The 27,308-nt window shown below is 35.9% G+C and overlaps 4 protein-coding genes and 1 pseudogene across 7 annotated transcripts; 4 read left to right on the top strand and 1 right to left on the bottom strand.

Moving 5' to 3' along the window:
- Positions 1 to 2,828: 2,828 nt before the first annotated feature.
- On the bottom strand, positions 2,829 to 3,949 carry LOC114738867 (uncharacterized). Its single transcript, XM_028926932.1, has one exon. The coding sequence runs from the start codon at positions 3,934 to 3,936 to the stop codon at positions 3,469 to 3,471; it is 468 nt and encodes a 155-aa protein (XP_028782765.1). The 5' UTR covers positions 3,937 to 3,949; the 3' UTR covers positions 2,829 to 3,468.
- Positions 3,950 to 6,332: 2,383 nt separating this feature from the next.
- Positions 6,333 to 8,047, top strand: LOC114738866 (protein STRICTOSIDINE SYNTHASE-LIKE 4). Its single transcript, XM_028926931.1, has 5 exons — positions 6,333 to 6,706; positions 6,849 to 6,916; positions 7,180 to 7,416; positions 7,501 to 7,633; positions 7,733 to 8,047. The coding sequence occupies exons 1-5, from the start codon at positions 6,341 to 6,343 to the stop codon at positions 8,015 to 8,017; spliced, it is 1,089 nt and encodes a 362-aa protein (XP_028782764.1). The 5' UTR covers positions 6,333 to 6,340; the 3' UTR covers positions 8,018 to 8,047.
- Positions 8,048 to 10,251: 2,204 nt separating this feature from the next.
- LOC114738862 (protein STRICTOSIDINE SYNTHASE-LIKE 5-like) lies at positions 10,252 to 11,794 on the top strand (annotated as a pseudogene).
- A 2,074-nt stretch (positions 11,795 to 13,868) lies between these two features.
- Positions 13,869 to 18,046, top strand: LOC114738865 (protein trichome birefringence-like 16). Of its 2 annotated transcripts, none has more exons than XM_028926930.1 (6): positions 13,869 to 14,087; positions 14,630 to 14,781; positions 15,160 to 15,306; positions 15,631 to 15,882; positions 16,424 to 16,619; positions 16,797 to 18,046. In XM_028926930.1, the coding sequence occupies exons 2-6, from the start codon at positions 14,631 to 14,633 to the stop codon at positions 17,623 to 17,625; spliced, it is 1,575 nt and encodes a 524-aa protein (XP_028782763.1). In that variant the 5' UTR covers positions 13,869 to 14,087; position 14,630; the 3' UTR covers positions 17,626 to 18,046. The 2 variants fall into 2 exon arrangements, with proteins under 2 accessions (XP_028782763.1, XP_028782762.1); XM_028926929.1 differs by having other exon boundaries at positions 15,154 to 15,306.
- Positions 18,047 to 20,689: 2,643 nt separating this feature from the next.
- On the top strand, positions 20,690 to 26,513 carry LOC114738873 (inter alpha-trypsin inhibitor, heavy chain 4-like). 3 transcript variants are annotated; one of them, XM_028926938.1, is made up of 14 exons: positions 20,690 to 21,167; positions 21,812 to 21,961; positions 22,062 to 22,274; positions 22,360 to 22,449; positions 22,539 to 22,655; positions 22,747 to 23,016; positions 23,388 to 23,544; positions 23,712 to 23,789; positions 24,633 to 24,733; positions 25,061 to 25,231; positions 25,365 to 25,439; positions 25,542 to 25,652; positions 25,898 to 26,257; positions 26,398 to 26,513. In XM_028926938.1, exons 1-13 carry the CDS (start codon positions 20,778 to 20,780, stop codon positions 26,240 to 26,242), a joined length of 2,268 nt encoding a protein of 755 aa, XP_028782771.1. In that variant the 5' UTR covers positions 20,690 to 20,777; the 3' UTR covers positions 26,243 to 26,257; positions 26,398 to 26,513. The 3 variants fall into 3 exon arrangements, with proteins under 3 accessions (XP_028782771.1, XP_028782770.1, XP_028782772.1); XM_028926937.1 differs by lacking the exon at positions 26,398 to 26,513 and having other exon boundaries at positions 25,898 to 26,362; XM_028926939.1 differs by lacking the exon at positions 26,398 to 26,513 and having other exon boundaries at positions 21,089 to 21,167; positions 21,825 to 21,961; positions 25,898 to 26,362.
- The last annotated feature ends 795 nt before the right edge of the window (positions 26,514 to 27,308 follow it).

Here is a 27,308-nt window from a genome sequence, read left to right as displayed (position 1 = left end):
CTGGCTCTAAAGTTCAGCAAGTCCATAATATGGTTCATGGACCATGTGAAATACCAACAAGCCTCCAAGTCCAAGCTTCGCCAAATGGTCAGCTGCAGCATTACAGGCTCGAGGGGCATACGAAAGTTGAACCTTCCGGCTTCTATCTATGAGTGATTTACGTACAATTACTTGCTCGAACTTGTAATTTTCCCAAGACGTGACACTAGCAGTGTTTGAGTGAAACTAAATCATAATTTTAAAAATATTTTTATAATATATGAAATAAATATATTATAAAAGAATTTACTTCATTTTATAAAACAATGCTTTTTAAAAGTATTTTTGGATGTCTGCAAACATCCCCTGTTTCTAAGAGAACTCAGATGAACTCTAATGTTGACATCCGGATTCCGCGACTCCACAGTACGGGAATAGCGTGTCCTTATAGTTTGTTTATATTTAAGGCTTAAATATTGGGAGTTGGCGGGAAAGGACCCTGTACAGTACAGCAACCAAGTCACATGTTTTTTGGATTGATTTATAAAGAGAAAAGCGGTAGATGAGCATAGACGAAACACGTGTATTTCTTGATCATGACTCTGATTTTGTTGTAGGACCGTCGCTGTCGTTGTGGGCTCCTGCAAATCCCATAATGACTATCATTTTACGCAGACATATATATTTAGTGGTGGTTAATCTTGTTTTACCTCTACTCGCTGCTCACTCCTTTCGGAATATATATTTATATATATATTGCCATTTGCCCATCATCACCGATATTTTAATACATTTGAATTTAATTACGGTATTCATTTGTGTACGAGAGTGGAAAGATTTTTAGGTTGACTTTAATGACCGAAATCAACGTGGCAAACCAAGATTTAGATTCAGAAAAAATCTTTGTTTCTTGACTGCCAGATGATCTAAAGCCATGTAAAGGGGAAAAGCAGAAAAGTGGACCAAACAAAATGGTTTCCACATCGTCTATTTTTGTCTATATCGTGCCTGGTTAATATTACGGTTGAGGACCTTCTTTGCCCCCTAATTGTTTTCTTTTTTGTCATAAGGAACTCCCGAGTCTCTCTTTTCGTGAGAACAATTAATTTGTTTCTCATCTTTATTTATTTCTTCAGTTACTTACTTTCTGGCTCGGTTTACTTGTGTTTTTTGTTTTGGGTTTTGTTGATGCTTTGTACCTGTGCTACTTAGTAGTGCATCTTTGTTGGCTAAAAAAAAAAACAGAGAGAACAATTAACTTGAAGTAAAGACTTTGGATGCTAGTAAAAGAAAAAAAAAAACTAAGGACTTTCGAGTGCTACTTCTCTCTCTTGCTCCCTCTCTGTTCTTAACCTGGCCCAAAACGCCTGGGTTTGACCATACTATTCGTATTATCGAGAAAACTCCAGGCTGACCAGCCTAAATTGATTGATTGTATTTCGGTTTTAGTCAACTATAACTGCTTGAATTAATTTTTAATTAATTAATTACCAACTTCGATGTCTTCAGCATGGAGGCTGGAGCACCCTTATCATTATGCGCTTTCTTCTACACTGTCTTAAGAAACATACCATGGGGCCCGTTTGGTATGTTGGCATTGATTTTGGTGGAAATGGAAATGGATATGGATATGGAGATGGAAGCAGATATGGAGATGGAAATGGGGTTTAAAAGTGTGTTTGGTATGCGATAGAAATGAGACTTACTTTTTATATGAAAAGGCCAGAATACCCTTCTAAATTAAGAAATACAAAAATCTTTTAGACAGTGACAAACCCATCTTCGTCCTCTTCTCACAGCAGTTTCTCTCCTCAACACTAAGACTTTTGCTAACCCGAGAGACCAAAAAGGAAGCTGATGCGTGATGTAAGAAGCAAAGGAATATCAAATGGAGGAAGAGTTTGTGGGTATAGGGGAAGATGATGAAACAGAAGAGGAGATCAAAGATGTAGCATGATGATGGGTCATCGACCATCGGAGATCTAGCACGACGATTGGTTGCCATCAACTAGAGATCTGCCCCTTTTAAGCAGTATTTTGCTGCTGCTGTTGATCTACTTGTCTCTTCCTCTAGGTAGTATGGTCGCCGTCGATCTGCAAAGCGGAGAAGAAGACGATGATAGAGGAGAGTGAGAAGCTCGACACCACCTTGGTCACCGGAGTCGCCGTTCACAGGGTTCATGGCCGAGGGTAGGTGCATGTGAAGTGTGCTAGCGATGTGTATGAAGCTTATTGGTGGTGGGTGTGGTGGGGCAAAAATGAACTCTGTATCATGGAAATGCAAATCTTGGGGTTCTAGGATGGAAGCCAATTCCATCATTCTGGCTTCCATGTGGAAGCCAATTCCATGGAGTTCTGGTGTACCAAATATACAATTGACGTGGATTTCATTTCCATTTCCATTTCTTTCCCCTCATTTCCACCGTACCAAACGGCACCCATGTTTGTTGGTCAAGTGTCAACCCTTCGCCCGGCTTATGCATTTCTTAATTACACCTGTGAAAGACTTAAGTCGGAGAATCAATCTAAAACTCGACCCAAACATATAAATTATTTTTAAAATCTATTTAACTAATTTAATTAGATTAAAAAAATTAGATAAACTATTTAATTATAAAAAAATATAACATATTTTTCTTTAAAACACTATAATCATATTTATTCGTATCGTTTCTTTCTCTTCTTTTTAATTATGATTGAAAGAGCATCAACAAAAATAATTCAAAAAATTGATAAATATAAGAAATAAATCTTCTATTTAAAATCAATATTAATTTAATAATTAGATTTTACATTAAAAATTTTAGAAGTATATAATATTTCTTCTGTTTGAAGAGTCGTAGAGGGCATAAAAACTCCAGCAACATCGTTAAGATATACAGGACAAAAAATAATAAAGAGAAGAAAATCTAAATTCACGTAATGATGCCTCCGCTTCCGCTTTTTGTTTTGTTGGAAATTTCCTGCCGTCGATACTGCCAGAAGTTTCAGACATAACCATTTCTACCTTTTTTTTTCCTCTCGAGTTTGATTGGCTCACCTGTTCCCGTGCACCTATCAAGTCGCTTACTACGGACAAATAAGTAAACAGAAATCATTATCCCATGGCTATGGTCGTGACCGCTACCCGACAGAGCTTAACGTGCTAGATTATTCCAGAATCAGTGCTGAGAAACTTCATGATTATGCAATTCTTGTCAGCTCGGATAGATATTAGAGTAATCCACCTTTGTCATGTTACACTGACTGAACAGAGAATTTATAGCTAAAATTTGTTCAGAACATGCTATTTACAAGAGAAGGAAGCAAGGAAATTCAAAGAAATACTACTAAAATCAAGTAATTAATTAATACGCTCATTACTACCTATGAGGCTATGATCATCTTGAAGAAAGCACATGTAAGAGAAAGACCATTTTGTTTTTTTTAATGTCTCGCTCGAAACAGAGATGGAGTTTGATGGGTTTGATTCCCGCGTTGCGTTTTACCTCAACCTGAGATGGAGGAGAAACAACTTTCGGACCGAACCAGAGGCGAGCTCCGAGCTTGATGAGCCACCGGCAAAGAGAAGCTTGATGAGTTTGATCGGATATGTCTGGGGGAATCCAAGCTCCGGCGAATAACCCGACCCATGGCGAATATTGGGTGTTCGGTTTTACCGAGATGACCGTCGGAAGAAGACCGGAACTGGGAGCAGAAACTGATATGGCGGTGGAGAGCTTCTTCAAGAGTGATGAGGCGGTCTGATCGCAAAACCTCGTCCTTCACAGCCTCCACGCATAACCCACATAACCACCGACCTTGAAACCTCTGACGAACACGAGAGATGTAAGCAACAGTGCAATCCTCTGAGAATCCGCATGAATCACATTTGACGCTCTCAACCTCCATCTGAGGTTGTTTCGTTGTTACACTACTTTGTGTCTGACTCTCTCTCTCCGACCCGGCAATTCCCATCTGTCTGCCTTCTTCCTTCCTCTGTCTTTCTCTCCCCATCTATATATATATGGGGATGGGTGAGGTTGTCCTGCGTCCCCCCCACCCCTTTTTTTTTGGGGCCACGCAGGCCGTCATGTGTTAATAATGAAGGAATTATGCCTCAGAATTTGAAATTTTTGAACTTTTTTTTTTTCTTTTGTCGCCGGAACAGCACTGTGATTGTGACGAATATGAAGGGATTATTAAATAATCGGAATAAAAGAATCGTGGCGGGTTGCTTAAAAGTTTCACAGTTCACACATGTCGCATAATGAAAAGATTCATATGACAACCTGGAAAATAGTTGACATGGGCTGGTAAATTTATCCCATAATGATTTGCTCTCACATTCTCCTCTCAGGTCGGTACACGTTTTTGACCCAGCTATGATCATCAACCAGAGCAACCATGTTGGCGCCCAAAAAATAAAAAAAAATAAAAACAGAGACTGTTATTATTTGTGGCATCCCATCTATACGCACCGAATTTTCTTCCATTCTAGGCCACCTTAGCGTAAACCTAATAAGCTGTTAACTGCCGAATTGATAGTGATTAACTGTGCAATTCTCCCCCCCCCCCCGGGGACAATTCTGGATCTATCTCCTGGACCGACCCAACTTTTAAGCCCATTTATGAAGGCCCGAAATCAAAAGCACCAGAATCACATACGTAAGAGAGCCTATCCTCAATTTTGTGACATCAAGTACTACACTCAATCTTTAAGATAAGGGCTAAATATAAAATTTAAAGATATTAAAAAAACTAGTTAAATTTGTTATTTATTACAAATATGTGTTGATATTCCCAAAATTGTTTTCATCATATGCATTTGATTGCCCCTTGGTCAGAACTTTTACAATCAATAGGGATATTTGAAAAATAAATAAAACAAAATAGATTAATATTTTATATTTAAAATCAAACTAATTCCTCTAACTAGTTTTTATATTAAGAATAAAAGATAATATCACTTGTCAAGAACCTTGATATGGTTAACTTTAACATGTAATTAGGACCAAAAGGGAGTATTTATTATGCATTAATATTATTTAATTGTGCGTCCAAAATATAGGATATTTCTTATAAGCTAGTATTGGTTGAAAATGTGTGACACTCTGCAAGATGTCAATAACATAAAAATATTTTTTTCTTCCCACAAATGCCCTTTTTTTGGGCCTGAACAAATGCCCTTATTCACTGTATCGGATAAAGTGACTATACTGGAGGGCAATCTTAAAAAATAATGACAATTTCTATCAATTTAATGATGAAAAACACAAAATACATATAGAAAATGATAATCGAGGACTTTCTTAAATTCTAATTACATATCTCTAATTATCAGCTCGATCATAATTTTACATTTAGGCGTGTTATCCTGGCTAGGCACACATTTTGTTTTTGGCAAATAACAATCACACACACTATTTTTTTCTGCTTTTATTATCGTAAAAATATTATAAGATAAACAACTAATAAAAATGGTTTAGTTGATAAATAGTTGACTCATAACCCATAAGGTTATAAGTTCGAATTTTGTTGCTGATGTAAGGACCTTATTGGTGAGCAATTTATAAATATTTTAGTAAGCGTTCTTTGATAAAGGCATGTCTTGACCCGGATGAGTTAACCCATCTTATCCTTACACACACACATATATATAACATTATAAGATAAACGTGCATGCGAACACATAAAGAGATCTCTTTCATAGAACGCAACGTAACATGTTATCCTATCCAACAAATTCACCTATGTACGTATAATAAAGCAAGAATCATAATCAGGCAAAATAATAATAATAATAATAAAGCAAGAATCATAAATTATTGAATTCAACGGATTTCGTAATCTCAACAATCAAACAATTAATTTCAATTTTATTACGAACAGGTAATTACTATCCTGATTTACAATGTATTCCTCCAATCCTTAATATAAGATCCATTTAACTAATTTGATTAGATTAAGAAAGTTAGGTAAATTAGTTAATTATAAGAAAAGTGACACATTTTTCTTAAAATATCATAATCATCTTTTTTAATACCCCCTCTGCCTTTTCTACTTGATTATAGTTGAGAGAATATCCATAGGGGTAATTTAGAAAAACTTGATAAATATGAGAAATATGTATTATATTTAGGATCATAATCAACTCAAGAATTGAGCCTTATATTAAAGACCGGAGGAGCGCATTCATAAATTAATGCAAAATATCTTTTCATTTTTATTTAAAATATTCTAGATATACAACGTATCTCTATACTCACGTGTGGGCCTCAGCCAAACTAAGGACAAACAAAATAAGAAAAGGCATTGAAATATCTTTTTTCCCTGGTTATCAACATATATCATTCGTATCACAGCATTATCGCAAATTCCAATGGTAACAATGGCGTGGTTGGCAACTTGCTCAAGCCTGGTTATTGTGGGTTTGCTTGCTCTTGCAGTTCAAGTTCTGTACTTCTCTCCGATTGACCCAATCATACTGGAAAGGCCCCCATTATCTTCTTTCCCCGTCAACAACCATTTGCAGAACGTCATCAAGCTCGGAGAAGGAATTCTGAAAGATCCAGAAGATATTTGTGTGGACAAACATGGCACTCTTTATACGGCAAGCAGAGATGGTTGGATCTTGCGATTACACCGAAATGGTTCCTGGGAGCACTGGAAGAACATTCATAGTCGGACTTTGCTTGGAATTACTGCCACAAGACAGGGTGATGTCATTGTTTGTGATTCTGACAAGGTCATCAACATATCTCCTCTTTTACATATGATTTGTAAACTTGCTTTAAGAAGACCTATGTAGACCATTTTCTACTGTCTGGGTCTCTAATTTGATGAGATTTTCAGCTTTCTGAGATACTGGGGAGTAATTTTGTGTGCAGGGGTTGCTTAAAGTTACGGACGATGGCGTCACGGTTCTTGTTTCTCAGCTGAATGGTTCTAAATTAAGGTAACAACTTTGTCATATAATTATTAACGGGAAACAGTTACTTTCATGGGTTTTCGTAGTTGTTGCTGCTTCCTCCGGGAGAAAGCAGGCCAGGCTTAATTATTTGGGTAGACCAGTGTGTATTGATTTTAACATAACTGATAATTCCTCTTCAATGAAATAATGAATAACTAGGTTATGCGCAATCAACTAACACTGTTCGGTTAAAAATGAAAAGAAAAATCATCAGTTATCACAGGATTTGAAATAGTTGAACTACATAGGTTGGCAGATGAAGTGGTGGAAGCTTCAGATGGAATCTTATATTTCAGCGATGCTAGCACCAAATTTGATCTGCACAACTGGTTTCTAGATCTGCTGGAAGCAAGACCTAATGGCCGATTGCTCAAGTACAATCCTGCCTTAAATGAAACTTCTGTTTTCTTAGATAATCTGACTTTTGCCAATGGCGTTGCACTCTCCAAAGACGAAGACTATCTCTTGGTCTGTGAAACTTGGAAGTAAGGCCGTCTTAACTCACATTCCCTCTTCTTCTTTTCTATACTTTTAGTATATATGCTGACAGCTTAATTTATTTATATCAGACATAGTTGTCTGAGGCACTGGCTAAAAGGAGAGAAGAAAGGCAAGACAGAGACTTTCATTGAGAATCTGCCTGGTGGACCTGATAACATTCATCTTGCTCCTGATGGGTCTTTCTGGGTGGCTTTGATTCAGGTAATAAAAATGGTGAATTAGTCAGTGCTCAGGTTCAAACTTCAAACTGCATAAATTGAATCGATTTTCTTCAAAACTGATGCCATGTCACATATACAGGCTACTTCTGAAGAAATGGGGTTTGTGCACTCTTCAAAGGTATTAAAGCACTTGGTGGCTTCATTTCCAAAACTGGGTAATGTGATCAGGGGTACAAATAAGAAGGCAATGGTGGCGAATGTGGGAAGCGACGGTAAGATAATCAGAATATTTGATGATAGCGAAGGGAAGGTGATGACTTTTGTGACTTCGGCATTAGAGTTTGAGGACCATCTTTACCTGGGAAGTCTCAATTCCAACTTCATTGGGAAATTACCATTGCGCAGCGAAACCAAAACTAGCTAGTTACTTATCAATGCAAGTTAAGCTTTTGTATTGTGTATTGTCAACTCAATGTCATGTTGTGTGGGAAGACAACTGAATCAGCATAATTTGTTTTTCGTTTCTGGCCTCTGTTTTTCCAGAACAGAGTAAAACTGGCCGGCACACATTGATATATATCACAGAACAAATAACAATCACCACACAGCCCGAAGATAGAATCCGTAGCCAGTGATGATATTGAAAAGGAAAGCAAGGGATGGACCATGGAGGGAGGGGCGGGTCCGTAATTTGTGGGGTCGGCGTCCCCAAAATATCGTACGTAACCGCCAACTTGGAAAATCTCTGCAGCCAGACAGTTGCATCCTTGACAACTTACACGTTCATGTGGAATCTCCAACATTATTCCACATGCTCAATTATCAGCAATGACAGATAAGATTTATTTAATCAACAGTTAAAAAATATATAATCCCATTATCTCATTAACTAAATCATATGTTTAATTATCATGTATTCTTATTATTATTAAATATTTCTTTAAATAGTTATGGCAAACATCGTATTTTATCCTCGCATTCTAATGAAAAATTATAAATTTTCTTAATAAATAAATAACAATAAAAATGCAATTTCGTTTTTATTTACGCATAGATTGATATTAAAAGATAAAGAACATAAGGAAGCAAGAGACAAAGAGGTAGAGAATCACTATTCCATTCCTTTGCGGTCCCATCCTACCGTTATTCAGAACAGACATCTCCATAGTTTGGTAATACTAATAGGTCGTCTTCTGCCGTAGATTTCTTACTCCTTTTGCTTTAAGGCGTCTAATATGGTGAAACTTTTGTGCTGGTTGTTCATGCCAATGAGCGTCTTTGAGTATTTGGCAAATTTTCTTCTTTTCTTTAATTAATTAATTTTTATACAATTATTTACATCCCAAAAGCCAGTCGATGCATGTGTTTATGCGTGCTTACGTGGTGATTGTGGCCTCACTTGTACTCAGCATTTTCACTTAGGGACAAAATGTGCGCCCCGTGAGTCCGTGACACATATTTTTAACCTCCGAATAAAGCATAGATTTTGACCTCATCCAAAGGACACTTTATGCTTTCGGTTTTTATCATGGTGGTGAAAATCATATGACCAAAAAAAATTCATATACTCCTATTGTTCTTAAATGCCATTACCTATTTCACAAAAATTAAGATAGTTAAAACAGTTAAACCCATTAAATTAATAATGTTGTCATAAAAACCCTCCATTCAATTATTTTTATTTTTAATCTGACCCTCATTCATTGATTAAAATATTATCATTAAATTAATGATCCATAATTGCTCCCTCCAATTCAAAATATAAGTTAAATTTTATCCATCTACGCTTATTAAGAAACTAGTTAAAATCAGTTTAAAACAATAAATATATAAGGTATATATCCCCCCCAAAAATGCCCTTATTAATGAAGAGAATAAGTAAAAGATGCAATAAATGAATCAAAGAGGAAAGAGAATATATAGGGGTAAAATTGAAAAAAACTCATTAAATGCTTAGACAAAAGTAAATGTTATCTTATAAAAAAACAAGCCATCCAACAAAATTTAGCTTATATTTTGAGCCAGAGGGAATATATAGAACAGTTATTGAGAGGCATTATTAAAAAAAATTTAATACTTCAAAATTTTGGATAAGTGACTTTTATTTTGTATCATAATCTTCTCTCTTATACAATATACTATTTTCAATCCTTAATGTAAAAATTAGTTTGGCATTTAATTTAGTCTTAAATATAATATACTGGTCTACTTTGCTTTTCATATTTATCTATTTCTTTTCAAGATAGTCGTTATAGTATTTGTGCATGTTAAATGTTTCATCAACTAGTAATTTTAGTTAATACATATGATTAAAAAGGATATTTTAGAGAAGATAACACCTATTTATTACAAATAACTAATTTAACTAATTTTTTTAATTTAATCAAATTAGTCAACTTGTTTTTTTCCCCTAAGTATAAGTATCCTCCTATTGGAACAAATCTTGTTCAAAAAAATTATCAGACACTAAACGTGAACACCTTTGTCACACTAGATTTGAATCTTGGTTCGTTGTGTTACAAAAGATTAACCCTTCCTGCAAAACCCTACTTCTATTAGTCAATTAGCAGCGGCATATGAGAGCATGGAGTATATGATATACGCATACATTATTCCCCACCATAATTATCTTTTGCGTTGCCAATTCCTAGAGTAATAATGACGAGGTTGGCGGTTTGCTCAAGCTTGGTTCTGGTGGGTATGATTGCTCTTGCAGTTCAACTGTTGTACTTGTCTCCACCCCACCGAACTTGAAAGTCCTCCAATATCTTCTCATTTTACCGTCAACAACCATTTACAGAGCCTCACCAAACTTGGAGAAGGAATTCTGAAAGATCCTGAAGATGTTTGCGTGGACAAGCATGGTACTCTTTACACTGCTACAAGACATGGTTGGATCTTACGATTACACCGAAATGGATCCTGGGAGCGCTGGAAGAACATTCCCAGTCGTAGGATGCTCGGGATTATTGTCACAAGACAAGGTGCTGTCATTGTTTGTGATCCTGACAGGGTAATCAACATAAATACTCTTCCATTTCCAGACCCTCTTAAAGAGCCCTAGACCATTGGTTATGACTCTGATTTGATGAGAATTTCGGCTCTCTGAGATTCAAGAGTATAATTTGATGTGCAGGGTTTGCTTAAAGTGACAGGTGATGGTGTCACAGTTCTTGTTTCTCAAGTGAACGGTTCTAAATTAAGGTGACAACTGTGTCGTATGGTTATTAATAACAACTACGTGTCGCATAATTATTAATTGGAATTGCTTGATTGCTTGGCTTGTTGGAATTGTTTTTCCACTTTCCTCTATTCAGTGTTGATATAACAAAGTAAGAAATTTCTAAATCAAGGCTGTATTTAATCAGGAAAAAATTTTTTTTTTTTTTAAATTTTAGACAAAAATACTGATTATTAAGGATTTCTTTAGTTCGGACAAAAAGTGGTGAAAGTGATTTATAAATGAGATTGAACCACAGTATTACTGAACTCAGGGATTGTTTGAGTATAGGAATGTAGATGAAGTGGTAGAAGCCTCAGATGGAAGCTTATATATCAGCATTGCTTGCGCCAAATGTGATCTTCACAATTGGTATCTAGATGTGCTGGAGGCCAGACCTCAAGGAAAGCCTACCCCCAAACCACACTTCTCTTTTCTTAGATAACCTGGCCTTTGCCAATGGCGTTGCTCTCTCAAAAGACCAAGACTTTCTCTTGGTTTGTGAAACATGGAAGCAAGTCTATCGTAACTCTTAGCCAACACACTTCCTTCTTTTCTACTTGTCCTCTATGCAATGCTAATACCTTATTTCCTGTAAAAACAGATATAGGTGTCTGAGGCATCGACTCAAAGAGAGAAGACAGGCAAGACAGAGACTTTCATCGAGAACCTTCCCGGTGGACCTGATAACATTCATCTTGCTCCTGACGGATCCTTCTGGCTTGCTATGCTTCAGGTAAATATTTATTTGGTGATCGCTTGTGTTTAAACTTTAAACCGCCTGTATTAAAATTAATATTCTTTTTGCATATACAGGTCACTCATGAAAAACTGGAGTTTGTGCAGTCTTCAAAGATATTGAAGCGGTTGGTATTGAGCTTGGTGACTTGGGCTTTGGAATTTGAGGGCCATCTTTATATGGCAGATCTCGGTTCTAACTTCACCGCAAAATTACCGTTACCTCCTACAAACCATGCCTAGCTTATCAATACAACTCCCATATCCATTCACGCCTTCTTATTCTCTCCTTGGACCATGTTATGTTATGCCACACGCGCGCACGTCTCAATTAACTAATTTGAAAACACTAACTCACTAAGTAAGATAAATAAATCATTTTAAAATATCTATATTTATTATTTTTTCAAATTTATTTACCTGACTTATAAACTGATATATGATTTAATAATATGTGTAAATATTTTGCAAAAAACCATGTAACACATATTATAATTAAATATTTATCTTAATTTCTCTGAATTAGAGCGTGTGCGTAAAATGCAATGAATGGACCGGAAAGCTACAGAGAGACTGATGATGGAATCATGCATCTCGTGTGGGTCGCGGGACGTCGGGACTTCGTACCCGAATGTGACAACTACGTAGACACTTGGCATCACACCAAAAACATTTCATCGCGTCCCTTGATGGAATTGTTGCTCCAAAATTCAGTTGCCGAACTATTCAAAGTAATAAGTATTTAATTCCATAAAAAAGTATTTAATTCCTCTATTTATTTTATAAATTTTCGATGCATTGTTGAATGAAATTATTATTTACTGAAAATATTTAATATTTAAAGTTCATAGGACAATTTCACGCTGTCTTTTTAATTTTAAGTTAGGAAAAATATGTATGGCGTTTTGATGGTGTATAAATAATAGCTTAAAAATAAAATAAATAACTTTCTATACTCGTCATCAACGGGTCTAATAAATTTTTTATTTTTAATATAAAAATACACGCAAAATTAAATTGAAGCGGTGATATTATTCCCGATACTATTATATCTGTTTTGTTATGCCTTCTCTTATTAATATAAGAGCACGTTTCATTTTTATTTTGATTTTAAATATAAGATCCTGATCTATTTTGTTTCTCATATTTATTTATTTTTTCTCAAGATAGTTTTTGTAATAATAGCAGTTATATCCAACATATACTTGATTAACAATAATATTTTAGGAATAATACTCATTTATTAGAAATAACTAACTTAACTTGTCTCTTTAATCTATTCAAATTAATCAACCACCTCTTATATTAAGAACATGAGGTAATATTTATTATGACTATTTTATATTCATTAAGCGTGGTTTAATGCATTATATTTTACAAATATTAAATAAAATAATGTTTTATTAAAATAAGCATAATCATGATTTATCTACTATTATAAATTTGATGGCAAAAAAATATACTATTATAAATTTAATCAATATGGTCGTATTATTATTTTAACAAAAACTATGTCCTTTTGTGTAAACTGTGACATAATCATCTGCAAGAATCAAGAAAGGTATAAATTATAATTTTGTCAGCTCCTGAAAAAGTATCATCTTTCTTCTCAGATAAGATCTTACAGAAGATATATTCAACTTCACCAGGATTTCAAATAGAATAACGAACTAATAATTTGTAGACCTCGCAGAGGGGAAAAAAAATTACGTACACGCTAAAATTTTTATAAAAAGAACTAAGATACTGCCTAATTTAGTTTTAAATGAGCATGGAAATTTTGCTTGTATATATAGTTCCTCTCCTGAGAGGTTGACAGAGACGAGAAGCAAGCCTAAAAAATAATTTGGAAATTGAAAAGGATGGTTACAAGGAAAGAATCGTCATCATCGATCAATCGTTACTGTTCTAGTAAGATATATTTAGGGGAAAAAAACCTGATCTAGATTTGATATTTCACTATTTTTTCAAAGATTTAATATTTCATTAATATATATATCTATGGATATAATGTATAAAAGCTTTAATAAATTGTCCTGTATTTATTTATGAACTCTTTTTTTGCCCAGCAATTTATTTATGAACTCACTTCTCCAACCTACGCTAAATATTAATTGTTATAATGAAATTGCGGCCCACCTCCTTCTCCAAAGACAACTATTGTTTTCGTTTGAACACGCGAAGGTATTTTTTCGACGGAGGTCCTGGCGTTATTGGCCCTTCCCTTGTTTATTTCCAGTCGGTCGCGATCTCCGTCATCCCCACCCCCTGATAGGATCTCTCTCTCTTTAAGATTTCGGTTTTCTGAGATTCTTCCAAATTGGCCCCTAATTTAATGAAATTTATTATTTTCTACATTTTTGCCTCTTCCTAATAATCCTCATTTTAGGAAATTATTTTCCGCTGGGTAACTCTTCACTCGCACCGTTATTATCCTTGATTCAACAACTCTTCGTTTGGGAACATATATTCTTCTCATCTGGAGTAGTTAGTTTCTCGTGGATTCAGCAAGTTGCTGTTTTTGTATCTGAATCAGGTAAAATCTTCTTTTGTTTCTTATATGATGGCTGCTAATGAGGGTGAGGTGCTTCTCCCAGAAGGGCCAGATCCATTTTTTATTTTCAAAAGGGAAGGGCAATTGTTGAATTGTCTGTTTCTAACATGTAGTTGGCCAATGTGCTAAGATGCACGATATTTATCTTCTTTAAATTAACGTCAAATTGATTAGGGTGGTCATCTCTTGTTCTTTCTGTTCTGTCTTTCTTTCACTTGAGCTGAAACTGGTTTAAAAAGGAAGGGCTGCCAAATTAATTTCTATTTATGTTTCTGCTTTGGTGTTTTGGTCTTTTTTAACCAGTTTCTGATTTGTGCTTCCTTTGTGATGTGAAAATGCTCTTATTATTTCGCCTCCCTGTGGAAATGTCGGTTGTAAGTGAAGCTCAAAGATAATGGATCTGTACTCATTTCGTTGAACTGCTCTTTTTCCCCTCCAATCTAATAACAATACCTTTTAATTAGTAGTTTTACAGATTTTTGGTTTATTTGACCTAAGGCTCAGGACATTTTGCCTTTATGCAGGATGAAGGGAGGCTTAAATGGGTTGAAGGGTAAAGAAATTTCTCTCATTTCCATTGTTCTCATGTCCGCGACTATTCTTATATGGACCTGGGAGAAAACCCCCGGTCTAACATCTTTTCTTCCTCCTCAAACACAACTGCAGCTATCTTCAGGTTCTCATCAGATAATTCTCTTCGTTTCTTTTACATTCTGTCAACATGACCATATTAGTCAGTCATTTTTTTTTTTAAATGAAGTTAGAAGCATGTATATTTTTATTCTTCCATAAATTTTTCTCGCAGTGTTATAGAGTTATCCTTCTGTCTGACTTCGGGCTGTGCAAGCACTGTATTTGCCTTAAAATAAAAAAATAATTCTCATATAGTTCTGTGGAGTGGTCAAATTGGGCATGAAATCTTTAGTGTCTACATAGTGAATAGTACCCTGCAATCCAAGCTTGGAAAGCCTGTTACCTAGTAAGCTTATATTTTTCCCAGTGCCTTTTCAGTTTTCATTTATTGTTCTTTCTGCATCATTTGCTGCAGATGTAGATGTAGGTGGAGGTGGCTCTCCATTAGCAAAAACGGAGTCCACTAGTGAGCAAGGAGAACTGCAATTGACTCAAACATTTTCTGCGGAAAGCTCTTCTGGAAGGAGCATTGATGAAAGCCATATAATATCTACCACACTTACAGAACGTAAGATACTGCCTTTTGTTATCCTCAATGGCAATAAAGGGTTAATGATCACACTGCTATGCCACTTTTCGGTGGCATCTTTTGTATCAATGACTATTTGTTCACCTTTATATGGAGCTGTCTTATGCTTAATTTGGTATTGTAGTCAAGCTGTAATGCCTATTTTTGTGGTAATCCAACTGGTAGGTTAAATGTAATAACGTGATGCAGACATGTTCTTCCAAAAGCCCGTGCATGCTAACATCATTCGACATCATTTTAGAGTGTATATCAACTCAATGCTATGCTAAATCTTGAACCTTCTCTTTCATTATGATGATGCAGAAATTCACTCAAAGGTATCTAATGAAAAAACTGAAGCAAAAGAAGTCCTGGAAGCTGGAAACAATCACAATGCACAAACTCTTTCCAGTCAAGAAAATATTAGTGAAGAAAGGCATCAAGAAGAGGGGAAGGAAGCATCAAACGAAGCAAACATTATAACAGATCTTGTTGCTTCGAATCAGTCTCCACAACGAAGCTATTCAGATGACAGAAAAAACAACGAGGATTGGAATAATGGTACAGAACGTAAAGGTGAAGGATTTTTACTTAACATATCTAACTATTGTATTATCTATCAAGTTCCTAATGTGTTCAGACTAATTCAAATATATATACACAATATATTGTTTTTTGAACTAAAATTACTACATGTTCTTGCAACGGCCTTCCAAATAATGAGTTTCATGTTGGAGGGTATCTATAATCATTTTTGAGAAACTATTTTTTTTTCTTGAAAAAATTTATAGGCCTGGTTCAAAACCTTCAGATGTCATTGTCCTGGTTTGGTGAAAGCTACCATTTTGTTTGTTGTTTCTATTTATTAGGGGTGGCATGCTAGGTAGCACTCAATCGTTATTCTGAGTGGGTTTAGCATATGAGAAACTTTATATATCCCCATGGTCTTGTATTGGGATGACAAAATTGATACTGCATGTGTAAATTCTGCTCAATGGCGCCGCCCACCAGTGAACAGGCCACTGTGGCGTTGATTGTGTGCATAATTCTTGGACTTAAACTTTCTTTTAGTAAGTACTGCAAGTGATTATTGTTCACCTGTTGGCACTTTCTCCAGCCTGTAATTATGCAAAAGGCAAATGGGTTCCGGACAACAACCGGCCTTTGTATTCAGGGTTTGAATGCAAGCAGTGGCTATCATCAATGTGGGCTTGCCGGTTGACACAACGTACAGATTTTGCTTATGAGAACCTTCGATGGCAGCCAAGAGATTGTCAAATGGAGGAATTTGAAGGATCTAAGTTCTTGAGAAGGTATTTCATTCTTTCCAATCATAATTGAGGGACCTATGATTCTGAAAAGTGCTGAAATTTTTTCACCAGAGATTTTGTCTTCACTTATGTTTTTGAAATTGGCTCTAGTATTTGGATCCTTTTGAAACCACATCCCATATATGTCTAGTCAATTAATGATATTCTTGGTGTATTTAGGATGCAAAACAAAACTTTAGCTTTTGTTGGAGATTCATTGGGCCGGCAGCAGTTTCAGTCTTTAATGTGCATGATCACAGGTGGCAAGGAGACAGCTGATGTAGAAGATGTGGGGAATGAGTATGGGTTGGTTTTAACCGAGGGTGCTGCTCGTCCTAATGGATGGGCTTACCGTTTCCCAAGCACCCATACTACCATCTTGTACTACTGGTCGGCAACTCTCTGTGACATTGAACCTATTGATGCAAACAACCCTAATACTGATCATGCAATGCACCTTGATCGGCCACCAGCATTCTTACGCCAATTTATTCATAAGTTTGATGTCCTGGTTCTCAACACTGGTCACCACTGGAATCGAGGAAAGCTCAAAGGTAATAGGTGGGTAATGCATGTTGGTGGTGTGCCAAATACAGATAAGAAAATAGCGGTGATTTGGGGTGCCAAGAATCTGACAATTCACAGTGTTGTTAGTTGGGTGAATTCACAGCTTCCGAAGTATCCTGGTTTGAAGGCATTCTTTCGTACCATCTCCCCTAGGCATTTTTTTGGCGGGGAATGGAACACAGGAGGAAGTTGCAACAACACCACCCCAATGTCGATCGGAAAGGAAATATTAGATGAGGAGTCTACAGATCAAAATGCTGCGCATGCCGTGAAGGGAACAGGGGTCAAACTCCTGGACATAACGGCAATTTCTCAGCTCAGGGATGAGGGTCATATTTCACGATTCAGCATCACTGCCAAGCCTGGCATGCAGGATTGCCTACATTGGTGTTTGCCTGGTGTTCCTGATACATGGAATGAAATACTCTTTGCACAAATATAGAATTAGATGATGCCGAATGAAGTATATCTCTTTGGTATTGAAAGGGCCAGTTATCGCCATTCCCCTTGGCTTTGAGGAGGTCATGGGATGAAAGATGAACTTTTGAGCTGATCTGGTGGGAGATTCGAAGTCGTTTGGTGGGGAGACATGCTCACATCGCATTGATCACCGGACAGCTCTCTTGTGTGATATTAGTTGATAGTATAACACGATTACATTGCCCCTTTGCACGCTGAGTAGGAAGAGAAGCTCTGCAGATGGTCAACTATGAATTTGGATTTGGATTTGGATTCAGCGGAAGCCAGAAAGGCAGTAAAAATCTATGTATTTCAAGTTTTTATTGCATTTTAAGATTATTAAACAAAACCTCATGATCACATAATATTACAGATTAAAAATAGCTACAATTAGGCGGCTGGCATGGACTTTTTCTGCTTTTCGCTTAATTTGTTTCTTACTAAATCTAAAACCTTGTCAGGTGACAGGTGGTACCTCAAGATAATCCCACCCTCTGTGTTAGAGGCGTGATTAGGAAATGTGGGCTAACTCGCCAAAATTTTTTGTTAGCATTTTTTTTTAACTTCGGTTGTACCCATCGATGTGACGTGAGTTATGGGCTTATGTTGTTAATTGAATTAACTCATCAGGAGAATCTCGAGGCGTCATCAGTTCCAGGATTCTTTCTTAGCCCTTTTTTTTTGGGAGGGGGGGTTTTGTTGAAAATTGAAAAGGATGATCACTTTTTTTAAAAAAAAATTAATTTCAGTAGAAGGAACATTGTAATGGGAAAAATTTGATTTATGTAAGTTGTTTTAATTGAAAATTAAAAAGTAGTCTGGAATTCAGGAGTTGTTATCAAATCAAGTATTCAAATAAATAAAAAAATTGCTAAGCTCAAAACTTAAGGCAGAAGGAGGACTCAAATATTTATATTGTAAAACTTATATTAAGAGGATTACTATGGAACCAAATATAAATATTTGTTTTTATTACTTAGCAAACATGCTGATGCCATCCATAATAATTTTCTATAAACTGCTCGGCAAACCGAACCGAGTGTTGGCTTGCGCTTAACATTACGCGTTTTGCTGTGCAATCTTCGCCTGGTTCTACTCATGCAATGCAACTTCCTTATAAAATGACGAATCAGATATGGGACTGTTTGGATTCAAACCTTGCACATTTTCAAGTGGTCTCCTTACTTAATTGTCGCGCAACGCCACAACTAGACATGTGGAGCGATACGAGCACTTTTATTGCCAGCACATAAAATATGCAATAAACCAATAATGCAGTTGCATGAATATGGCCGTTATTCATTTGACTAATTTAGAGATTTAGATGCAATATTTTTATTAAACAAAAAAAATCAAAGAAGCGTGTCCGTCCAAAATGTTTTACACAATTTTTTACTGCTAAATATCGTTATTAAGGTTTTTTTTTCCTAAATTAAAAAAAGACAGGAAAGTTATTCTACCTTTAAGATCATGGGATGGATAGCAAAATTGAAGCTCAAGTAGTTTTATCGATTGGAAAATTGAAGCACCCGTGATAATGCTTTGTAATTGCAAGTTATTTTCTTGTTGATTGGTTTGATTTCTATTTGAAATTTAAGTTTTTTTTAATAAGAAAGTTAACGCAAGGTTATACGTCTGATTGGATTGTTGTATCCTTGATAATTGTCCTAAACTGTGTTGGTATTAGCTCTTGGAATCTGTACTTCCTCTGTGCATATCACATTATTCGCAAAAATCACGCATAATACGATTTGATTCTCAAATTTCATGCATATATAACAAAAACTTCAGATTTTATGTATTGATGATATTCTCTTTGTTGTTCGAGCATAAAAACGATCTCTTTGTTGTTTTGTATACATGACCACTTTACGCTATACAATATCATGAATATCTTTTGTAATTCTTCTTCTTCTTTTTTTGGGTAGAGAATGTCTTTTGTAATTCTAATCTGTAGTGAGGACATATTGTTTTTTATCTGAAAAAAGGACATATTTTTCAACTAATTTTGATGTTAACCTTTTTAAGACAAGTCCTAAAGACACAGTCCGTTGACCAGATTTAGTATATTTAATAAAAGAATAGCCTTTTTAAGAGATTACATTAGACGTTAAATGCTCATTGACAAACTGATTGAATGAAAAACATCGCTCAGGGTTCACTTGCAATGGGAAAAATGAGAGAAAGAAGGGAGAAATTTTTTTAATAAGTTTGATTTAAAAAATTAAAAAATACGATTAAAAGTTTTTAATTAATTTTTATTACCTTTTCATATTACTTATTTTTTTAATTAAAATTTTAAAACTTCACTTTAGAGCTTATTAAAAATTTTTTTCCTTCGCCATTTTCCTCCTTCCAAACAGCATCTCAATGATCTAGTCAATTCCTTACCGTTACGTCCTCGGCTCCTCCAAGTGCTAATGAATAAACTATGACAACCAGTAGAATCACGGACAAGTTGAAGGATTTTTCTTTCTTGTGAACTTCAATAAACAAACAATAAAAAGTGAAAACCGCAGGGATTTCAGATCAACCAAGAGTCGCTTTAGAACTACAAAAAGTTCCTTTGCCGGTTGCCCTGAACAATTCAATAAATTCAATAAAATACTACTAAACTGTAGTACTTCGAGTGGTCAAATCATCCGTTAATGATTTTATCTTAATAATAAAAGCAGAATCGGCATTGAGAAAGTGGTGGGGTCCCGTTGGCAAAAAAATAGTAATATAAAACACAAAGGAGATTGCAGCTGTAGGGTCCACTTCCAATTGCCGACATGGCTGCCACGCGTCACAATACGCGGGTTACACTCGGGCATATCAGGAGCTGTCAAGATGCTTTAAAAGCTGAATGTCCAATAAAATAATGTTTTGTTAACGGAAGCCACGAGGGTCCAACGGTAAATTCAGGGCAGATCCAATCACAGGAGGCCCCACCCACCCTCAGGGGAGGAGAGCCTCCTCACTTGTCCGGATCTTAACGAGAAAGAGAATTCCCATATCCAAGTAATCTCTCTCTTCTTTCATCAATGCAGAAGAAAAGCATTAATATTGATCTCCTTCATTGATTCGTAACGGTTCATACCCATCTCTTCTTCTTCCTTCCCCCCACACGCTTTGCCTTTTTCCCTTTCTCTGATGGCGGAGGATTTCGCTGCGGCAGTTGAAGATGGTCTCAAGCTCGCCAGGCGCATATATTTCGGAAAGGACAGGGCGGTGGCGCCGCCCAAGCCCCCTACCTCCATGGACAAGTCATTTCAAGCTCTTCTTCCCTCCGCGCCGATGGTTTATGCTGTCATCTATGACCCGGGAATCGTGGATAACCCTGATATGCCGAGCTACCAGCCACACGTGCACGGCAGGTGCGACCCGCCGGCGCTGATTCCGCTTCAGATGAATGAGATTGAGCTCCAGGCGGATTGTTATTTGGATACGGCGTTTGTCACGATTAATGGTGTTTGGAGGGTGCACTGTGTTAAGGGTAGCCGGAGCTGTGATTGTCGTGTCGCAATTCCTATGGGCGAACAGGTGAATTTTTTTACTGTACATGCATTTATTTGGTTATTTTCAAGTCCACCTCTCATTTCCTATTGTTCTTCTTTTTCTTGTTTTTTTCGTGTGTCGTAGAATTTTCCCTATTATAATTACAATTGGAAGCTCGTTCCTGCTTTTCTCAATATCACTTTGATGAATACATCAAAGCAAGTAGGAATCTAATTGTTTAGGGACTCAGAGATTACTCAAGGGTCGAAAATGTTATCTGAAATGTTTTTTTTTTTTTTAGATTATTGAGGGAAGTTTGCTAATTTTGTTTCCTTTGTTGATACTCTGATCTTCGCTCCCCTTTCTCTGTACGACAGTGAATGTTTTTATTGTCTCTTTTCTGTTTTTGTTCATCAAGGGATTAAAGTTCAGTTGCTTTGGGCAAATTGGGTGTGGAAACTGAACACAATTTTTCTTCATCCTTGATTATTTCTCAGTATGTTTTTTATTTTTCTCCTTGAAAAGCTCTCCCTCCAGGGGAATCAATGCTTTTCTGATTATTTCTTGTTTCCTCTGTACCAAAAAAGTCATCTAGGCTTTCTGCTCTGTTAGACATGAAGCTTACTCTCTCAAACTCCAAATAACAAATTTGTTGCATATTTTGTGTTCTGATATAATTTGGCTAACAGGGTTCAATTCTAGGTGTCGAGGTCAGTGTTCCTAGGAAATCATATTGTACTCAACTGCTTATGTCAGAGAACAACGAAAAGGAAAATGCCATTGGAGCTAAACAAGCGGGCTTCATCAAACCCAATATATTTACCTTAAATATACCGGAGGTAAGTGCATAACTGTGTTTAAACGTTATAGGTCGTTATTAATTTCTATATCCATGTCTATTCATTCTGACAATGTCTTCTTAGAATTTACTTGTAACAGATTGACGGAGGTTCCAATTTATCAATTAAAATTAGTTGGTCCCAGAAACTTTTATACGGCAATGATCAGTTCTCCTTGATTGTGCCATTTGCCTTTCCTGCTTTTGTGAAACCTGCTGGGAAGAGAATTCCTAAAAGAGAAAAGATACAAATAAACGTGAATGCTGGTGTTGGAAGTGAGCTGTTATGCCAGACAATAAGTCATCCCTTGAAGGTTCCTTTCTGCTTGAGTTTTGTGGGGACTCCTTTATTGTTTTACGTGTGGACATTATAAATGATTCTTTTCTCTGATTGTTCAGGAAGTAAGGCGCTATGCTGGGAGTATCAGTTTCTTGTATGATTCTCAAGTTCTTGAATGGTCAAACATTGATTTTCATTTTTCTTACTCTGTAAGTCTCATGTTCCTTTTTATCTTCATCTCTGTTCTATGATTTAGCTTTTAAAAGGTTCTATACTCAAGCTTGTTACATGTTGTTAGGTTTCTTCAAGTCATATAAATGGTGGTATTCTTTTGGAATCTGCACCTCTGCATGATTTTAATGAAAGGGACATGTTCTACATGTACCTTTATCCTGGAAATCTTCAGAGCAGCAAGGTTGGTATAAAATCTTTACTTCATAAGTTGCATGTTGTACGGTTCTTATTTTTCCACAGTGTTCTCATTGCTGGTCCTACTGAATCTCCAGGTTTTCAAAAAAGACATAGTATTTGTTGTTGATATTAGTGGAAGTATGCAAGGAAAGCTAATCGATGACATAAAGACTGCATTATCTGCTGCTCTGTCTAAGCTTGACCCTGATGATTCATTTAGCATTATAGCTTTTAATGGAGAGAGTTATCTATTTTCAACATCAGTGGAATTGGCTTCCCAGGAAACAGTTGAAAGGGCCATTGAATGGATTAAAATGAACTTTGTTGCAGAAGGTGCCACAAATATTTTGCATCCCTTGAACAAGGTACATTTTAACAATTCTACAGTTTCTTTGAATCCTCATCTAAAGCCATGTGTTGTTTACACAAGATGCTAGAATTGTTTTTGTGTCCTAGAATTACTGCAAAGTACATTTTAAACCATCTTTGAATGAATTTATTATCAGTTAATCTTGTTGTGTCCATGGTAGATCTATGAAAATAACCACAAGGTTCATTGAGCAGAAGTTATTGACTGCCTAAGGCCATTGCACTGAAAAAGCAAATATCAATTTGTGCTCAGCCTGATGCAAGAATCAATTCCCCAAATCCCATTGCCTCTATTTATTCCTGTGCTAGCTTTGATGTTCATGATCTTTGGTTGGAGTATTATATTTTGTTTCCTTTTTCTCTTCAGGCAATAGAGATGCTATCAGGAGTTCGAAGGTCAATTCCAATGATTTTCCTGGTTACAGATGGATCTGTTGAGGATGAGAGACATATTTGTGACATTATGAAGGAGCATATGATCAATAAAGATTCAATATGCCCCCGGATTTACACTTTCGGTATAGGTCAGTGTTTCTTGCTCCTCAAACCATTTGCTCTTATTGTTATGTTTGAGAAGCCTTCAATATATTTTTACATTAGAAGATTGTTTTCCAATATATTTCTCTTAAAAGTTTTTGTTGAGTTGTGTTTGATGTTAAGAGTTTACCATTCTTTTATTTGAATATGCCAGGTCCGTTCTGCAATCATTATTTCTTGAGCATGCTTGCTGCGATTGGTAGGGGCCAATATGATGCTGCATTAGATGTGGGTAAGTGATCAGTTTTCCTTAACTTCGTAAGATATTGGGAACAAGGTTCTCATAGACCCAGATCTTACCATTAGTACATGCCTAACAAACAAGTAGACCATTTAAGTTGGGGGTGCATAGGTCCTAGATAACCAGCTTATTTACAAGTAAGTTCTACGAATTTGACCGGCTGTTGATTGGTCTGTGTGGACTAACGCCAGTCAAAGAATTTTTTTTTTATATTATTTATTAAAATATTAATATTTTTATATTTACATGTCAACATGCTAGATTTACCAGACAACCTCTCATATTTACAAGTGGACTTGAGTTTTCTTTAACCTTGTTAAGTTGTAAATTTTGAAGTTTGGCTCATTAATTTTAAAGCATAGCTCGTAAGTTAAAGAGGTTGACTTGTAGATCAATACGTAGAATTTGAATAACCAATGCAAAAGTTATACAAATTCACTTGTAAATCTAAGAGATTGAGTTGTAAATAATAATGATTTTCAAATTATTAAATATTAAGGTATTAATATTTTATTAAAATATTAGATTGTTCACAAAAGTCATGGCCAAGTCCAGTAATGAAAAAAGAAATCGTGTATTTGGCTTGCCTGACAAATAAAGATACCTTGTTGCTGCTTAATCCATTATTTATTTATCTGCCGATTCAAGATACAGTTTGATGCGAAAATATTTGCAATGTAAATACTGTAACTTGCTGGCCAAACACTGTAGGGAACTTATTTTGGGTGTTCAACACGAAGTTTTTCAATGGCATGCTCTACGTGGCTTGCTTATGCTAATGCATGTTTTTAGTGCAATAGACCGACTGAACGATCTTCATTTTGAAATGGACAGATTTGGTCACACCTCGAATACTTAAATTATTTGATAAAGCTTCATCTATCATTCTGGCAAATATCACCATCGACATGCTTAATGATCTTGATGAAGTTGAGGTAAGACATTTTAATACTTTTCGTTAAAAATCCTGATCCTGATTTTGTGATTCTGACGATGCAAAATATGCTGCTATGACTCCTGAAGATGATTTGTGGTAATTTATTGCGGTGTCGCCATTTTTTGTTTCGTGCTGGTTTGTATTTGTATCTTGTTTTAAGCGATATTAGAAATTGAATACTCTTATGAGATGCAATGATGGAGCCCGCATGTCCCGTTAGCTATGACCGATAAACTGTTTTTGTCGCATAGTTGCTACGATATATTACTTCTTTAGATAACTCTACTTTGCCATTGTGGTTCCATCTAATGACATTATATGACAGGTGTGCCCATTCCAAATTCCAGATCTTTCATCAGAGGGTCCATTGATGTTTTGTGGAAGGTATAAGGGGGCTTTTCCTGAAAAATTAACAGTTAAAGGCATCTTAGCTGATTTCAGTAATTTTACAATGGTTTTGGAGATACGAAATGCAAAGGATATTCCTATACAAAGGGTAAGATTCTGCATTATTTGCTTGCCATTCTTTATTTTCGTATTCTATAACCCCCTTATCTAGTTTTCTTTTGCTTATTATATTCATTTAACCGAATTAATTAATATTTTAATATCACGTGTATTCATACTAGGTTTTTGCAAAGCAACAAATTGAGCATCTCACTTCTCAAGCGTGGGTTTCACAAAATAAACAGATAGAAGATAAGGTTTGTTACTTCCTATTTATTTCTGTCCAGATGCCTTGGGAACGCATCAGTCAATTCTCATGCTTACAAAAGCTTTCTTTTGTCCATCAATTTAATTGGCAGGTTGCAAAACTAAGCCTGGAGACTGGCTTTATGTCCGAGTACACTCGTATGGTACTCCTTGAGAATGATGAGTTGCTTAAGAAAGTGAATCAATCAGATGGAGCCAAAGAGGTATTTACCTAAAAGTTTGTAAGCTCTTTTTCAAAGTAAAGTGGACAAGCGGCTGTGCAAAAATATTTATATTTAGCTTTCATGTCTAATTGAAACTCGTTTACGTGTGGTTTTTTCCTGTCCTTTGAAAACTTGCAATCTACTTTAAATACATATATCTATTCTGCCACTCATATGTTCGGCGATGGAATATAGAAAATCATGGATTCAAAGATACATTGGTTAACTGTCTTTGCATAAAATAGGTTTCGAAAAAAGGCCACCCTCCAAAAGTAACCAACGTCCAAGGGCAGAGAACAATCAGACTCCCAAAGTTAAGCATCGGCTTCGGCAACCTGAGTGCAACAGTTGAAAATATTAGTCCAGGAGCTGGGGAGACAAAGTTGCCGGAAGCGGCGGAACAATTGATGAAGGCTGCCCAATATTGTTGTAGCAGTTTGTGCGATCAATGCTGTTGTGCGTGCTGTATCAACGTCTGTACTCGGCTGAACAATCAATGTCTAACTGCATTGACTCAGCTTTGCATTGGCTTGGGATGCTTGGGCTGCCTCAGCTGTTGCTCAGAGTTATGCTGTCATGGCAACGAATGAAGGCTGAAATTTCGGGTAATTAATTGTATATGATTGTTGTATATTGCAATCTCTACACCTTTTTAATCGGAAAGGGAGGGGAAAAAAACAGAGAACATCCATGTATATGTGCAGGTCATATGCTTGTTAAAGGGTTAGTCTTTTTGCCTTTTTGGGTGATCGAAAAAAGGGTTCTGTTTGGGGGCCCTGGTTTTTGTTCGGACTGTGCTTTGATTCGTTTGTTCGAAGTTCGAACATTTAAGAATGGGAGAAAAGTATGTTCTTTTTTGTAGGATAGAGAAAATTCGTTTTGTCATTTAAGTTTAGTGTAGTTTGCGGGGCTTGTATACATTACAAGCCACAGCAGCCACAACCGGTAATGCGTGGCATCGGAAGTGGTGAAATTTGAGCTAACATAGCAGAAAATGGAGGAGTTCTCGACTACTTTTAAAATCAATCGGTGCTTTTTGTGTGGGGATTATTTATTTTTATTTTTTTAATCATGTTAAATTATATTTCTGAAGAAAATTTGTCTGTGTATAGTTTTTTATTAGTCATATTCGCAACTTGTCATTAGCAAGTCAGCATCACTTCCAAGTTCCAAAAACTTGGGGTGGAGGTTGACCAAATTTCATTAGTCATATAAGTAGCACGTCATTACATAATTGACTCAAATTGATTGCAACGTTAAGACTAAAAACCATATATTTCCTTTTTCTAAAATAAAATATTCATTGCAATGAAATTCATTTTGATGCTTGAATTTATAATTTTTAAATGAATTATTTTCTAAATTCAACTAATTCATGGGTGATAAGGACTCTTGTCGCATTAACAAGTAATTCGAAATTTAATTCCTAATTTAGATATATTATAGATTTAATTAGAAAGAGTCTACTCAAGAAATCAATTTAAGTTTCCTTATCAAAGGAGTATCCTCATTACACCATATTAATAAAAAAAATGTACATTTACAAAGTAATATATTACCTTCAATCCTAAATATAAGAGTTAGTTAACTAATTTTAAGTAGACTACCAAAATTAGTTAATTTAGTTATTTGAAATAAATAGATATTGTCTTTTCT

This window comes from Neltuma alba, unplaced genomic scaffold (genome assembly GCF_004799145.2).
Source record: "Neltuma alba isolate B1F8T4 unplaced genomic scaffold, ASM479914v2 tig00013699_pilon, whole genome shotgun sequence".
Lineage (NCBI taxonomy): Eukaryota > Viridiplantae > Streptophyta > Magnoliopsida > Fabales > Fabaceae > Neltuma > Neltuma alba.
The sequence above is the reverse complement of the archived record's forward strand: the minus strand, read 5'-3'. Positions and strand labels throughout refer to the sequence as shown.

Bases quoted from the DNA above. Each gene is read 5' to 3' on its own strand.
- LOC114738866 (XM_028926931.1), top strand. From the start codon at position 6,341: ATGGTAACAATGGCGTGGTTGGCAACTTGCTCAAGCCTGGTTATTGTG. The intron at 6,917-7,179 runs GTAACAACTTTG...TGAACTACATAG, and splicing joins CTGAATGGTTCTAAATTAAG to GTTGGCAGATGAAGTGGTGG. The intron at 7,417-7,500 runs GTAAGGCCGTCT...TATTTATATCAG, and splicing joins TTGGTCTGTGAAACTTGGAA to ACATAGTTGTCTGAGGCACT.
- LOC114738873 (XM_028926938.1), top strand. From the start codon at position 20,778: ATGGCGGAGGATTTCGCTGCGGCAGTTGAAGATGGTCTCAAGCTCGCC. The intron at 24,734-25,060 runs GTAAGACATTTT...ATTATATGACAG, and splicing joins ATGATCTTGATGAAGTTGAG to GTGTGCCCATTCCAAATTCC. The intron at 25,232-25,364 runs GTAAGATTCTGC...TATTCATACTAG, and splicing joins AGGATATTCCTATACAAAGG to GTTTTTGCAAAGCAACAAAT.
- LOC114738867 (XM_028926932.1), bottom strand. From the start codon at position 3,936: ATGGGAATTGCCGGGTCGGAGAGAGAGAGTCAGACACAAAGTAGTGTA.
- LOC114738865 (XM_028926929.1), top strand. From the start codon at position 14,631: ATGAAGGGAGGCTTAAATGGGTTGAAGGGTAAAGAAATTTCTCTCATT. The intron at 14,782-15,153 runs GTTCTCATCAGA...CATTTGCTGCAG, and splicing joins ACAACTGCAGCTATCTTCAG to ATGTAGATGTAGGTGGAGGT. The intron at 16,620-16,796 runs GTATTTCATTCT...TGGTGTATTTAG, and splicing joins GGATCTAAGTTCTTGAGAAG to GATGCAAAACAAAACTTTAG.